The following is a 14,634-nucleotide window of genomic DNA, read 5'->3' on the forward strand; positions in this document are numbered from 1 at the left end:
TGCTCCTCCACAGTCCCGGGACTGAAAGCACCCGGGAGTTTCTCCCCTGTTACCCAACAGCGTCCCCGTCTCCTCCTCCCGAATTATCAGAAACTTCTATTGGCCTGGTGACCGGCGAATCGCCAGGCGACACGGCCAGGCGAGCCCCGGTCGGTCACCCGGTTCCAGTGGCGATCTGGCAGAGTTGAGGTCACCTCGATTAGGATAAGCGGTGAGGACAAAGCGAGGGGACGATCGCGAAAAAGCTAAGCCTACTAGCGAGCGAGACAGACAATTTGCTGGGGTAGTTTCTGAGGAGCGACACGTCAGGATCCGACAATGGCGTCGGGTGGCACAGGATCCGCGTCATCTGAACGAGATGCGCCGCAACCGGGCCGAAGTTTCTTCGTGTCAGGAACCGACATATCGGTTAGCTGTAGGTGTAGTGTGACCCGGTCTGATGGGATCGATGTCCATAACGAAACTTGATATGGCATGGCATGGCAGCGTACGTGTCTTAAATAAGTGATGTGAGCTTCACATTTTGCAAGACAAGTCTGGCTCTTAATCAGCAATTGGGCGGGGAACTTCATCACTGTCCCGGGAGCTGAAGAAGAAGATGTGGAAGATTGGTGGACAAGGACCCTGAAGCCTCTTTCAACAAAACAAAGAAGATCAACAGCTGCCCTTCTCTGTACACGGCATGGCAGGAGCGCAATAGACGGGTTTCGAGGGCAAGACTTTGAGGCCGGAACAAGTTTTCAGTTTAATACAAGATGACATCAACCTACGACGACGGGCGTGTGGCAACCCAGAGTTGGGCTAGAGTTCTATTTGTTTCCTCGTGTATCGCTATGCTAGGGTTGAGAGAGTGTTAAATCTTTTATGTAATATCACCTATATTGTAACCTGGACCTTATGCTTTCCCTTCTTAAATGAATAGCAGTGCTCCTGCTTTAGTTTTAAAAAAAAGGCTTCACATTTCTCCAGTGTTCATTGCTAGTGCACCACAAATTCTTTTGAAACCAAGTGGCGCACTGCTAACCTTACATCTTAATTATTTCAGCAAGAATCGATCAGTCTGAACTAAATTAATGCTTATCTGCTAACCTTACATCTTGTTTTTTTAAAAAAAATCCGGGGGGCTGTAAGCTCATAGTTGAAAAATGCTAACCCAATTTGTAAATTCAAAGATAATGTTTCTCGAGCTTGAAATCGCCGGAAGATGTTCATCTAAACCTATGAAGATCGCTGTCACCATTCAATTAATTTCTGACTGACTGAGGTCAGTTTAGTCTTATACTCCGGTCTGCAGTAACTAGACTTCTAGATAATGCAATCAGATATTGTAATGATAAATAAATAAATTTTGATGTGACCTATGCTTCTTGACCATTGAAGCCTGACAATGACACCCACATATTATTTTTCTTATAGGTTGTCATAAATCACACGAAGCAACCGATATATTACTAAAAAGAAAAATTTCGGATTTTTCCTATGCTTGGATGCGGCACATTCGCTGAAAACTATGAACAGTCACAATCTTGAGAAGCACACTACGTATCCTTTAAATTTTTTGGCTGAGGGATAACAATAATATGCATTGGCAACCAAATACGCTCCTATTGATTCACTGAATTTTCGCCGAATCTCGTCTCGTCGAGGTTGGCCCACACGTCAGTGAGGCTACCTAGAGCAGATGAATGGGAGATGTTGGCCGGTCAAATTCATGATTGGAGGGGACCAATGAGGCACTTGTCCTTGCACATCACTACCACATGCCCAATTTCAAAAGCAAGTGCTGCCACCAAACTGAAATAAAGGTGGGCATTAGTTATGTGGTGTTAGGGGCACCCTCTGCACTTTTAACCAGAAATGAAACGAAAAAAAAAAAGGAGATTTGGGCGTGCAACGCTGCACATCTGGTGGTACATTTCTGTTGCTGCACTTCTTCCTGTGAGACGTCAGCGTCGCCTCCCTGTGCACTTGCTCAGGAGCATCTGATGATGCATGATCAGTTGGGAGAGATTGGGAGGTTCAGAAGGCAAAGAGGGTTTAGGTCCACCAACTGGTGGTTACGAGACTAATACAGCTTAACAGATGCCATCACCTACTCTAGCGATTGGCCTCCCAGCAATCAAGACCTTGCGAGTGAATCACCTGAAAATGGCAACTTGGGGGACTTTTTCGGGTAAAAACACACCAAGCAAGTGATCAAATACCTTTCTGTCCGGCAAGTGAACTAGGCAACTAGCTGGGTTCTTCTGCTGAATGGGCACTACTGAAAGTGAAATCACATCAGTATTTCCAAGAAGCGTAAAAATTAAGAAATTAAATGGCTTTTGTTTTCCTTGTATACTTAGTGGAGAAAACTAAGCTGATCCACAGATGGCTATATCTGATCGCTTACGGGGAAAAAAACTTTACATTTCTTGTATGGATTGTATCGATGGGGCCTTTGGACATGGATTTTACTAATATATATGGAAAAACAAAATGCCAGAAGCTCTGAGACTCACCAAAAAAAGGGTGATCAGGTGAGCACCGGAGTTGATGCTAGGACACGAACCATTGGATAAGATGTTCAGGTAGGCGAATGCCGAACGGGCTTATCGTCGACGGCTGAGATTGGGCATTAATTGAGTGAAAGAAATTGCAATTTCTTGCACTCAATCTCAGCCGTCAATCTCCTAATCCCAAGCATGCAGCAGCGTGCGAACAATTTTAGTCGACCCACGAGAGTCGAAACCTATGTGAGAAAATGATGGAGGGAAAGAGATAGAGAGGAATAAGAGAGAGGAAACAAACAAAAATGGTGGTGGGGTTTCTTTAGGATTTTTAGGGAGATAGTGTTAGGCAACCCTTATTGGTGGCAGGAGTATATTATTGCTCAAGGTAGGAGGAGTGAGAGGTTAGAACAACTCAAGCCTAGAGAGGGAACCAAAAGGGAAAAATAACAAAAAGATAGACACAGCTCCCTTCTTCTTATTCCAATCTTCCCTCATCTTGCTGATTCCTTCTTCCTTTGGATCAGCCCTGTCCCCTTGCTGGGTGGTTTCTGTTATAGCCAAGAACCCTTGCTTGATTGGTCTCAAGTTCAGTTTCTTGCAGAGGTATAGCCTTATCTTGTCAAGTTTTAAAGTATTTTTTGCATCGTAATTTGTCTGCGAATAACATCTGCCATATGAATTCTTTGCTTTGTACTTTCTACTTGTTGCTTGTTGAGCTTTCAATTTCTTGTTAGCTCCTTGTGCTGGTGGTGGGTGCACCAGCTGAATAGGTTGGTTCTTCTTTGGCTTGTTTCTGAAGTAGTAGTTAAGGTTCTTTGAAATCGGACTGAATTTCTCTGAAATGTCTGGCTGTGTGCATAAATTTGAGATTTCTTTCCTTCCATAGCCACTAATTTGGACTGTTGCTTTTGCTCAAATTAGGTGCTGCCTTCATCAAAACGACTGAAAGGCTTGGATTGCTTTCTATATGCAGGTACTTTGAAAGCCCCGGGAACTGTGTTCGGCAGTGCAGTTGTCTGAACTTTATCATCATAGGTAGATAGATGCCTCGAAGCCTGTTGGATTCACTCTTTCGTTTTTAGCCTGATTTACTTCACTTAGCTTCGCTCGGCCAAATAGATGAGTTTGCGGTTATGCCTATTGGACGCGCTATGTTTGTTTTCTGACGAATTCAATATCCTTTTCTTTTATCTCCTTACATGCAGCCAAGCCGAATTTCTGATGGTTTGAAATCTTTGTTTTTTTTCTTTTGCAGCCAGATCCTACTTTGAAGCCAAATACAGTATCTCTGCAGCTTCCATAACACCAATCCGATGACAAAATCAATCACTATCTCCTGCCATCGCTGTAATGGTCTATCAGCTGGTCTGATCTCCTGCTTCTGAAGAGGATGGCCACATTCTTCTCCGCTTCCGCCGATCAGAGGGACCTCGCCGCCGCCGGCGACATGTTCCACCACTACACCACGTCCAATCCGTACTCGGATTCACCAACCGGCGGCCTGATGCCTTTCCCCGCCACCATCGTGTCTGAAGGCCACGTCGCCCATTGCGGCGACGGCAGGGACGAGCCGGCCTCGTTCGTGAACGCGAGGGACGGGCCAACCAGCGGCGCTGGGATGGGCCTGCAGACGCAGCTGCTGATGGCGAACGCGTCGACGGCGCAGCACCAGGGCCTGTCGCTTAGCCTCGGCACCCAAGGCGTGCCGGTGTCTCTCTACCAGTACCGGCAGGCCGGCATGGCTGCCGCCTCCTTGCTCAGCCCGGGCCAGACGACGACGGCGAGCAGGAGCGCGCAGAGCATCTACATCCAGAACTCCAAGTACCTGAAGGCCGCGAGGGAGCTGCTGGACGAGGTGGTCAATGTCCGGGACGCGATCAAGCGCAAGGGAGACAAGAACCAGATCAATAAGGATTCCGGCGAGGGCAAGGACGCCGAGAAGAGCGAGGAGAAGGCCGAGGAGCACGAGGGGAACTCCTCCGCCGAGCTGACGCCGTCGGAGAGGCAAGACCTTCAGAACAAAGTGTCGGCGCTGATGGCACTGCTGGATCAGGTAATTTTTTTTTCTGTCACCGAGTTCATGGCTACGTGGTGCATGCTGTTCTTTTGCTGCAACCTGCAAGTGGGTATTGGAACAAGAACTTGGCATAAATGGAGGGTGATTTTGGCGGCAGGTCGACCGGAAGTACAGGCACTACCACCACCAGATGCAGATCGTCATGTCGTCCTTCGACGCGGTGGCCGGCGCCGGCGCGGCGAGGCCGTACACGGCGCTGGCGCTGCAGACGATCTCCCGGCACTTCCGGTCGCTGCGCGACGCCATCGGCGCGCAGGTGCAGTCCCTGCGGCGGAGCCTCGGCGAGAAGGATACCTCGGCGCAGGGCGGCGGGCTGTCCCGGCTGCGCTACATCGACCAACAGCTCCGGCAGCAGCGCGCCATGCAGCAGTTCGGCATGATGCAGCAGCCGCAGCACGCCTGGCGCCCCCAGCGCGGCCTCCCGGAGTCCGCCGTCTCCGTGCTCCGCGCATGGCTCTTCGAGCATTTCCTCCACCCGTAAGAACAACCTACACGTCTACTACCTTCTTCGTCTATCACCATGCACCACTCTATTGCTCACCAATGCTCCATGAATCGATGGCTCAGGTACCCAAAAGATTCTGAGAAGTTGATGCTCGCTAGGCAGACAGGCTTGTCCAGGGGCCAGGTGAGACACGAACTCGATGGCTATGCCGTGCTTTTATTCTACTTCAAGGAAAGAATTCTCATTGTCCTTGCTAAGCTGCGCGTGTCTATAATACGTAGGTGTCGAACTGGTTCATCAACGCGCGTGTTCGCCTGTGGAAGCCGATGATCGAGGAGATGTACAAGGAGGAATTCGGCGCGGAGATGGACTCGCACTCGTCGTCGGAGAACGCGGGCAACAAGGGCAAGGACGAGGCGATATCTTCGGAGGACCACGACGAGTTCCAGAGCCCGTCGAGCGCCGCGAAGCACGGCACAGCAGCTGGACACCTCAACGCGTTCAAGTCGGAGGCCATCGGTGGCATGGACGCCGGCGGCGCCATTGGCTCCTACACAACCAGCCTCAACCTCGGCGCCGTCGGCAACGGCAGCAGCAGCAGCAGCCTCCTGCAGGACGCGCTCGCGCACCACCACAGCGACCCGAGGTTCGTGGCGTACGGCGACATGGTCGGCCTCGGCGGCTACGACGGCGGCAGCGTGTCGTTGACGCTGGGCCTGCAGCACTGCAACGACGCCGGCGCCGTGCCGGCCGAACAACCGGGCCTCCTGTACGGCAACGCCGGCGACTTCGAGTTCATGAACGCCTCCGAGGACAGGCAGCGGTTCGGCTCGTCGCAGCTGCTGCACGATTTTGTCGCGTGACCGCGGCTGGGGCGCGTGGGGAATAACGGCGGACGGCGTCAGAAGCCTGGGATGGCCGGCCGGCGCCGCCGCGGGTATACGGTGGTCACAGTTCCGTCCATCATGGTACAAGGTTTCAAACAAGCAAGAGTCTAAGTATACGTATATACTTACTGGTGAGGTAAGTGAAGTAGTAGTGGGGAAAGGGGGGGTATACAAAACTGTATATGAGGTGTGGTAAGTGTAGGGGTGCTGTAAAGGATATTAGATTGGTATTTTTGGTAGCTTGAAGATTCGTGTTCGGATGATTCAAGTCCATATATGATGTGTTGTTGGTCCAATTGGACCTCAGTCCATGTCTTCCTTTGGAGATTTATAGACACAGACTTTCATGTTTTGTATTGTACCTGTTGTTCAGTTCAGCTCTAACAGCAATGAAGAAACAGAAATGTGTTTGAGTGGTTTTGGGTATAAGCTCATGATTTGAACTTGTCATGACATCTGATTTGAGACAGATATATGCAGGATCGGCTCTGTAATTTTAAGGGCCCTTAGATAAGCAAGAAGATAAGGGCTCTTTGAACTAATTTTTAATATCAAAACTAAAGCATATAATACAAATAATAAAAATTACTTTACAATATATATAGCTTATAAAACATACCAATAATGTAAAAAAACTAAAAATAATAACATTATGATTACCTCAATTAAAAATATAATGCTTCAGTGTTTTGTAAAAAATCGTCTTCGGGTATTTTTTGATGCAAAATCTTCAAGAACAGTATCAAGATTAATGTGTCCAAAACATCCTTCTCAATGCTGCACATACCCAAGCCATTTAATCTGTTGATCTCAAACAACTTTTCAATAGTTTCAATTTGGAGAAACTTCTTTTGGCTAATGCTACTGTCACTGGAATAGTTAAGAGAATCCGATATGCAATGGAGACATTCGGGTAGCTTCTGTCGGGGTGCCTCCATGGCTTAGCCTGTCCACACTAGGATCTACTTATGGGATTAATTTTTTCTTCCTTTTGACCATTAGACCGATTATACTAATCGCTTCAATGCTCGGGGGCTACTCCATATGGAGTGCGTCTTGCGACACCCTCCATGTCCTTCGCTTTGACCTGCTGGATGCCCAACATCCATCAACTCGACACTCGACTTTGCTCTGCGCGTATGGCTCTGCGTTCACTCGGATTTTCTTTTTTTTAAGCACCGCGCAGCCTCTCCATCACTATGACGCCATCGTAGCTTCAGCCGACCACATTCGAAGCTTTGTTGTGATGACCTCAAGTTCCTATGCGCCTACATATCGCTCGGGGGCTTGAGGGATATGGGTACCTTATGGGTCCCCACCGACGAGGATACCGGCCGGTCCTGACAAGTGGGCCTGGCTGACCAGAACATGCAGGCCAAGGACACGAAGATACTTAGAGTACAAGTCAAGGATAGCCCAGATATTGCGGGATACGTATTGTAACTCAACTCAAATTGATTTTCATGTAACAACCAATTAGATTAGATTCAAACCGACTTGTAACCTTAGGTCGTCAGCTATATAAGGTGGCCAAAGGCAACCCAATATGTACCACGCACAAACGCAAAGCAATACAAACCATTAGAATACATGATGTAGGGTATTATTCTCCGGAGGTCCGAACGTGTCCAAATCCTCGTGTCCTTGTGATCACCTTCGAGTTCTTGTCTCATGATCCGCTATGCCTACAAATCAACCACTTAGGTAACCCCTAATGGACTGCCGGGCTACTAAATCCGATAATAATGTAGGGTGATTGTCTACCAACTATCGAGCTAGGATCTACCCCTCCGTCCATTTTTATCTACCGCGCGCAGCACGCTTCCCAAGCGACAGTTATTAGGGCAGAGGGAGTATGATTGATCGATATATCAGTTTGCTTTGAATTATTCTCGAAGACAGAGAATCGTATATCAATATCATACATCTGAAATAAAAAAGATTGCTGCAGCAGCGGTCTTAACTTAGCAGAATAGGGCGACGACGCGACTTGGATGGCGAGATACGAAGAACGGAGATGCTCGATCGCTGGGTAGAAGCAGAAGCCACAAACCGGTTGCTAATCTGATCGTCTCGTCGTGATTGTAGTATCCGGCCGTTTCCTTTCGCCTTCGGCGCCGGCAGCCGGGTGGCCGGGGGATTCTCCGGCTTCCGTCAGTCCGCCGCCGAAACCCCTTCTTCGATCCTCCCCCACGATCGTTATTAGAAGAGGCGAAACGTCTCTAGGCCGTAATTACACAACACCTGCTCGATAATATGAGCCGTGCGCCTGCGATCCAATGGGCATGGATCGGCAATCATCGATCTGGGCTGCCAACTGAGACCAAAAGCCCACAATAAGCCCAAGAGCCGGTCGCAACCGCGATCCAGTTACGACCGGCCTCCGGCGTGCTGAATAAAATGTCCGAACAAATATTTGCAAAATAACCCCTATTTGGATCGTGATTATTGATCGCGATCTGATTTAGGGTTCTATTTGAAAAAAATCCCGGATCCACTATTTGCAAAAGGTCCCTGATTCCGATTCGGACGGCTCGACTCCCGGCCGCCGCAGCCGCCGTCCTCCCCATTTTCGTTCCGGCCAGAAGCGCAGAGATCGCCGCCGCAGATCATTGGCCTCACTCTACGGGGTCTCAGCCTCCACCGCGGGCCGCCTCGATGGGCGGAGCGGTGGCGCGTGTGGAGCAGCAGCTCGACTGATGCTCCATCTGAATTCATGAACAGGCATGAACATCTGATTCAGCCATGGCATGCGCAGAGATCTCTCACGATACCCGTAACAATAACTCTGATCACCAAATTGGATAGAGCGCAAATATTTCTTTTCGGATGATAGAGCACGTCTATGATTTCAGAAGAGAAGAGCTCCTGACACATTACAACTTTCTATGGCTACCTGAATGTTCATCCACCAGAAATTAGAAGCAGAGAAATATATCTGGTTATCTCACGTATCCAGAAATTTATCGTACCACAGAATCAGTATGTCGATAACTTTATCGTCACATTCCATGGGAACACAAGATGTCAACCAAAAGCAGTTATTTCCTACATTTACTGGTGTTAACGCTTCTACTGTATGGGGGTGTTTGAATAGCAGGTGCTAAATTTTAGCACCTGTCACATCGGATGTTTGGACACTAATTAGGAGTATTAAACATAGTCTAATTACAAAACTAATTGCACAACTCCTAGGTTAAATCGCGAGACGAATCTATTAAGCCTAATTAATCCATCATTAGCGAATGGTTACTGTAGCACCACATTGTCAAATCATGGACTAATTAGGCTTAATAGATTCGTCTCGCGATTTAGCCTAGGGATTGTGCAATTAGTTTTGTAATTAGGCTATGTTTAATACTCCTAATTAGTGTCCAAACATCCGACGTGACATGTGCTAAAATTTAGCACATGCCTTCCAAACACCCCCTAAGATACTCGTAGAACTTTATACAAACACACTGCACCGGATTTGCCTAACACTGCAAGAAGCATCAAATAAAACTTGCTTCGCTTCCCTTTCCTAGCTAGCTCGTCCACTGCTACTGTGAAGCCTCCTTGTCGCTTTGTCAGCATCCAACCCACGCATTCACCTGCAAAACAAAGTGAAGGATGTGTATTCATCATTGCTTTTTTTCGAGAATACACAGGAGAGCTGCGTACCTTTGTATTAAGAAGAATGTGTATTCATCATTGCGTTCAACCTTCTACTAGCGGATAGAAAAAAAGTATCGATATTAATCATCGAGATATACCTCTTAAATAGGGATTTGATATCTTCTTGAAGTGCAGAGCTTTCAAGAAACCTGTCCTTGCAGTCTGAAACATCAACCTTGGTGAGCTCAAAATCCTCATTGTTGCAAAGCTCATCCCACTCAAACCACAGCTTCGATACTTGCTCTTTCTTGAAGGCAGTGTGGTGATCCGCTTCCTCTAATGTGCCAGCAGCAATGAGGCGGTAACAGTACACCATTTTAGACTGCCCTGGTCTAAATGCCCGTCCGATTGCCTGCCGCATCACAGCAGGATTCTCATGGACATCCAAAATGACAACACGAGATGCACCAACAAGGGAGATCCCCTCCCCGCACGCCTTGATGGAGCCTAAGAAGACTTTAGCTTCCGGTGAGTTGTTGAATCTCTCAACTGCTTGCTCTCGCTGCTCTTGAGTTAAACCGCCATCCATCAGGAAAGTGTTAACTCCTGCCTTCCATCCTTTCATTTTGGTGAACAGCATTTCCAAGAAATCAAGAGAGCGCACATACTGGCTGAACACAAGTACCTTCTCTCCTGCGGCTTCTGAAAGAGACAACAGATTGTATATGAACCTTGCCTTCACCCCATCATTGATGTCAATTCCGTGTACGATTGAACCCATCTTCCTTTTGCTGATGTTTCTATTTTTCTTGTCAACATTCTTGACATCTTTTAAGCATGGATGAAGAGAAACAACATTGCATTTTGCATGTGCTTCAAATCTTTTCAATCCTACCAAATCCTTGACGACATCTTCCTGTTTGGTACTCATATTTAGGAAAACTGTGAAATCCACGAGTCCAGGGAGCTCCTTCAAGATCTCACCTTGGTAATAGTGGAGTATGTTCTCAGTTAGCTCGCGTAGATTCTGAATAATCATCACTCTCATTGTTTTTGAATCCTTCTGAAGGTTCTCCTCAATCAACTCATAGAAAACCTTTTCAGATATGGTTTTCGATCGCACACTCGTCCGTACCATGTCCACCTTTGTCAGTATACGCTTCATGATTGCACGGGATCTCTGCATCTTCAAGAATTTAGGTCGTACAAGGTTCAAAATATTGAAAACCTCACTTACGTGGTTCTGGAACAAGGTTCCTGTGAGCACCACTTTTCGAGGAGTTTGGATAGTTTCAAGTGCACTGAGCAAGTCTGTTTGGTCGTTTCTCGAGGTGTGGCCTTCGTCTAGAATTACAAGGCTAGGGACCCTCAGCAGCTTCTCTCTGCACACTAATGTTTCTCTATCAGAAGAGTCATCCGAAATTATGTGTGCAAATTGCTGATAGCCAAGCAGCAATATGCTTCTGTTTTCTTCCCACAATTTCAAAATTTTACACTGCTCAGACCGGCTATTAGCTTTGGAGGAGTAAAAGTCATACAAAGGAATGTTCTCAACTTGCCAGCGGAGAAACTCACTTTTCCATGTCCCCAAGATACCCTTTGGAAGCATAATCAATGGCCTCCCAGCAGGGTACCTGGCCAGAAAGCTGTGGACAAAACTGATCAGCAGAAAGGTCTTTCCAGAACCAGGCGCATGTGCTAGAATACACCCTCCTGGATTGTTCTGATCTGCTAGATTCTTGATCAGGAAATTGAAACCTTCCACTTGGTGAGGTTTCATCTGTTGTGAATGTTGAGGGTGGATTGACAGAGCATCAGGAACCACATTGAGATTAGTACCTAAAGGATTCTCAGTTGAATCTGGATCACTAGATTTTCTGTGTTTTGCTGGGTATGTTCTGTACGTCTGCTTGCACTGATGCATGCAAGAGAAAGAAAAGATGAGAAGTGGGATCCTCTAACTCACAAAAAAGAGCATGGAAAACTAGTAATTCAAGATAAAGAAATAAGTGCATCACCGTAAAAATTTAAAAGCTTTGCAAATGAGAAATTGAATAGGGCCTGATATCGGAAAAGGATCTCTAAGTTTTATCTATGTTTTTTTTTCAGTCAGAAACACATCAGAAGCATAATTTTTGAATGGTACGAAAATGTGTGTTTGATCAATAATTACAGCCTACACGTGCCAAGGTGTCAACATATGAACAAACACCAGCAGAACTGCATAGTAGCTCCAGCAGCTGGCAAATTAGATGAAAGGACACATTTTTTAGGGAAACTTTGAATCTTTTTGAGTGTATGATTCATTAGAAATAAAAACAGCTCCAATTTTTCTATTCCATGTGATGCCAAAAAAATCATGTTAGCTTATGCAATTGTGTACAGATTGACTGCTGCATAAAGTTTCAAATAACATCAGCAGCAGATTAAAAGCTGATGCTTCATGAAAAATAGTCCATTATGAAGATAACTGCTAAAATATTAATTATTGCATTCAACGTTAATCTGTAATGGTGCGGTTGTCAGGAAGTCATCAAGATTGACATAACTTTAGAAAATGATATTGATATTTTAATCAGTTTAATGATTCCAACAAAGAGGGAGTTGATCAAACAAATTTGGACAAGAAATTCTATACCTTTTTCCATGAATGCTCAAAAATACTTTCGATGCGCTTTTGAATCAGACCACAAATACGGCACACAATGCCCAAATCATCTTTCATCAGGAAGTCATGGTTACATGCATCCTCTGTTTCCTCACGGTTACTCTCTATTGGAACTATATTCTGACCGACTTGATTGATCTGCTGAAGTAAATGGAGTTAGGCTCAAGTTACAGAAAGAAACAACCAATGCCAAATCCCAGACTAGCAAAAAGTAATAATTTAGTACTACTCTGATGGTCAAGTGTCAAAATTAGAGAGTCAAAGGATAATAAAGGGGCATAACATATATAACCACAAAATTTGCAATACAACTAGTCAAGTCATTATGTGCTAGGTAAGACTCTACTACAGGGATTTATCTAGTAAGAACAAATTTCTGAATTGCAGGCATGAAAACCTTCACAAGTGGATATCAAATTACAATTAAACAATTCACAAAGAAAATTGAGAAGCTATGTACTGTGTTGTCTATCATAAGGCTAGAGTCCAAGCTTAATACAGTTACAACAAATTGAATGATTTCATATTTGAGTACCTCTGAACATGCCAGTGCAACTGACATGCCCACCCAAAGATCATCCAGCTCATCAACCGGGCTGTCTTTCTCATGATGATTACTCTCGTTGCTCTGTAGTTCATTTTGTACAATTTCACAAGGTACTTCGTAGGAACCGACATATTTATCTAAGGTTCTTCCAACCTTTCCTTTCTCTTCAAGATCGTCCTGTTCAAATTCAAAAAGGTGAACATTATTGGATGGAGATAGCAGTAAACCTCTTATTTATGAGAAAAAAATACCTCAATATTAGTGTTTATGTTTCCATGTACTTGCTTGATCAATGGCTGCTGCCCCGAAGTACTGTGGCTATCAAATAGAATAATCTTTTTGGTCTTGAAACAGAATGGCAACAAGTTAGTAATGGATGCATTCAACACAATTTAGCTTACAAAATGCTAGAACATACTACTATAAATCTAATTGAATGATCATGGAAATGGTGAATGTTCAGTAGCTTCATCTCTTATAAGTTATCTACATCATCATTTTCTCCAGTAAAAACAAGATCCGTTTTCAAGACAAGCTGAGCTCACCTCAACAGAACCGTTGTCAGTGTCCATGCCACCCTTCACTTTCTTAACCTGTGGTTCAGTACTGCTACTGCAATTATCCAACTTGATGATTTCCTGATGTCTGACAGGCTGCTCAAGCAGCAGGTGCTGCCCGATATAATTAGCATTTTGATTAGGAGATGAATTCTCATGTCCAAAGGATTTAACCCTGTCCTTGTCATCAGAATCAACTGCTGAAACTGTTGAGTCAGCACTAATGTTGCCTACATTAGCTTGGGTATGGTATTTAAAATTGTCTTTGTCTGCATCCAGGTCGATAACATTATTGGAGCTATAATTTCTCCCAATTTGCCCAAAATTATGTGGTGTTGAATCTGATGGTTTAGGCACTGGGCTGGCATAAAGCTGTTGGATAGGTACTTGCTGTAGCCTTTCTATGATGCCAATAAGTTCACGCCGTTTGGTGTTGATTGCCTTCAGATCGAAACTCCCAGTTTTCAATTCTCTGAGTTGCTCAAGAAACTGAAGACGAAGACATCTATTATGAAGGAAGATGTCTGACTGGGACTGGGTCCCTGGTGAGCTAGGCTCATTGCCACGTTTCTGCCTTTTGAAGCCAGCAGGATCCATCCTTCAGAAGAAAAAAAAAATATAGAAAGAACCGTTAGATGCGCATACTACAGGTATGTTAAATATTAAACCGAAAATGCCTTTTGGTGTACTTGTGGTGTCCATCCACCTTGCATATCTGTCACGCATAAATATTATCTCTTAAGTTGCTTTCTATAAAAGCAGGGAAAACCTTTGTTAGGAAAAAGAAAGTATCTCTTAAGTTCATGGTGAAAGGAAGTGGGCGAGATGAAACAAAGGCACGCCAGAGATGATGTGCAGGTTGATTAAAGGAGCGGAAACGCAAATGCAAACCAATCATGGATTCATGGTGGTAACAGAAGTGGGATGACCGATAGCAGGCTTTGCTTTGTTTAACAATCTATAAAGGTGTGAGATAAAACCAGTCCTGACCATTTTGATTGCATTCTTGCAAAGGGGAGCCGCTGGATTCTACTACCGAACTCGAATCCACCTCGCATACCATGGAGAAGGGGAACACGACGGTGAGCGGTCCGCCGGGCCGTCGGCGGAACCTGCCGCCATGCCCCGGCCTGCAATCTCGGGTCGTGCTCTCCAGCGACACCAACCGCCAGATGGGCCTTGCCGACCCCGCTGGCTAGCAGGATCGGACCACGGGCGATAGCGGCCGCCACGGAACACTACGGCGAGGAGGTAAAGGTAAAGCGGAGGGGAAGGCGGAGAGACGGCGAGCTTTGTTGCAAAGAAAGCTGGCGAGAAACTGCGGGCCCTGATGGTTTTTTTTTTTCTTTCTGAAAACCTACCTC

General features: G+C 45.9%; 2 protein-coding genes across 5 annotated transcripts; one reads left to right on the forward strand and one right to left on the reverse strand.

Moving 5' to 3' along the window:
- Nucleotides 1-2,741: 2,741 nt before the first annotated feature.
- On the forward strand, nucleotides 2,742-6,321 carry LOC117839239 (BEL1-like homeodomain protein 7). Of its 4 annotated transcripts, none has more exons than XM_034719526.2 (6): nucleotides 2,746-3,095; nucleotides 3,414-3,527; nucleotides 3,748-4,545; nucleotides 4,667-5,046; nucleotides 5,137-5,197; nucleotides 5,296-6,321. In XM_034719526.2, the coding sequence occupies exons 3-6, from the start codon at nucleotides 3,883-3,885 to the stop codon at nucleotides 5,875-5,877; spliced, it is 1,686 nt and encodes a 561-aa protein (XP_034575417.1). In that variant the 5' UTR covers nucleotides 2,746-3,095; nucleotides 3,414-3,527; nucleotides 3,748-3,882; the 3' UTR covers nucleotides 5,878-6,321. The 4 variants fall into 4 exon arrangements, with proteins under 4 accessions (XP_034575419.1, XP_034575417.1, XP_034575418.1 ...); XM_034719527.2 differs by having other exon boundaries at nucleotides 2,749-3,095; nucleotides 3,466-3,527; XM_034719525.2 differs by having other exon boundaries at nucleotides 2,754-3,095; nucleotides 3,414-3,465.
- Nucleotides 6,322-9,195: 2,874 nt separating this feature from the next.
- Nucleotides 9,196-14,252, reverse strand: LOC117837350 (protein CHROMATIN REMODELING 35). Its single transcript, XM_034716960.2, has 6 exons — nucleotides 13,259-14,252; nucleotides 12,965-13,057; nucleotides 12,702-12,890; nucleotides 12,137-12,304; nucleotides 9,657-11,413; nucleotides 9,196-9,494 (listed from the first exon to the last, which is right to left on the reverse strand). The coding sequence occupies exons 1-6, from the start codon at nucleotides 13,865-13,867 to the stop codon at nucleotides 9,491-9,493; spliced, it is 2,820 nt and encodes a 939-aa protein (XP_034572851.2). The 5' UTR covers nucleotides 13,868-14,252; the 3' UTR covers nucleotides 9,196-9,490.
- Between the last annotated feature and the right edge of the window lie 382 nt (nucleotides 14,253-14,634).

The sequence above is a fragment of the Setaria viridis genome, chromosome 9 (genome assembly GCF_005286985.2).
Source record: "Setaria viridis chromosome 9, Setaria_viridis_v4.0, whole genome shotgun sequence".
Lineage (NCBI taxonomy): Eukaryota > Viridiplantae > Streptophyta > Magnoliopsida > Poales > Poaceae > Setaria > Setaria viridis.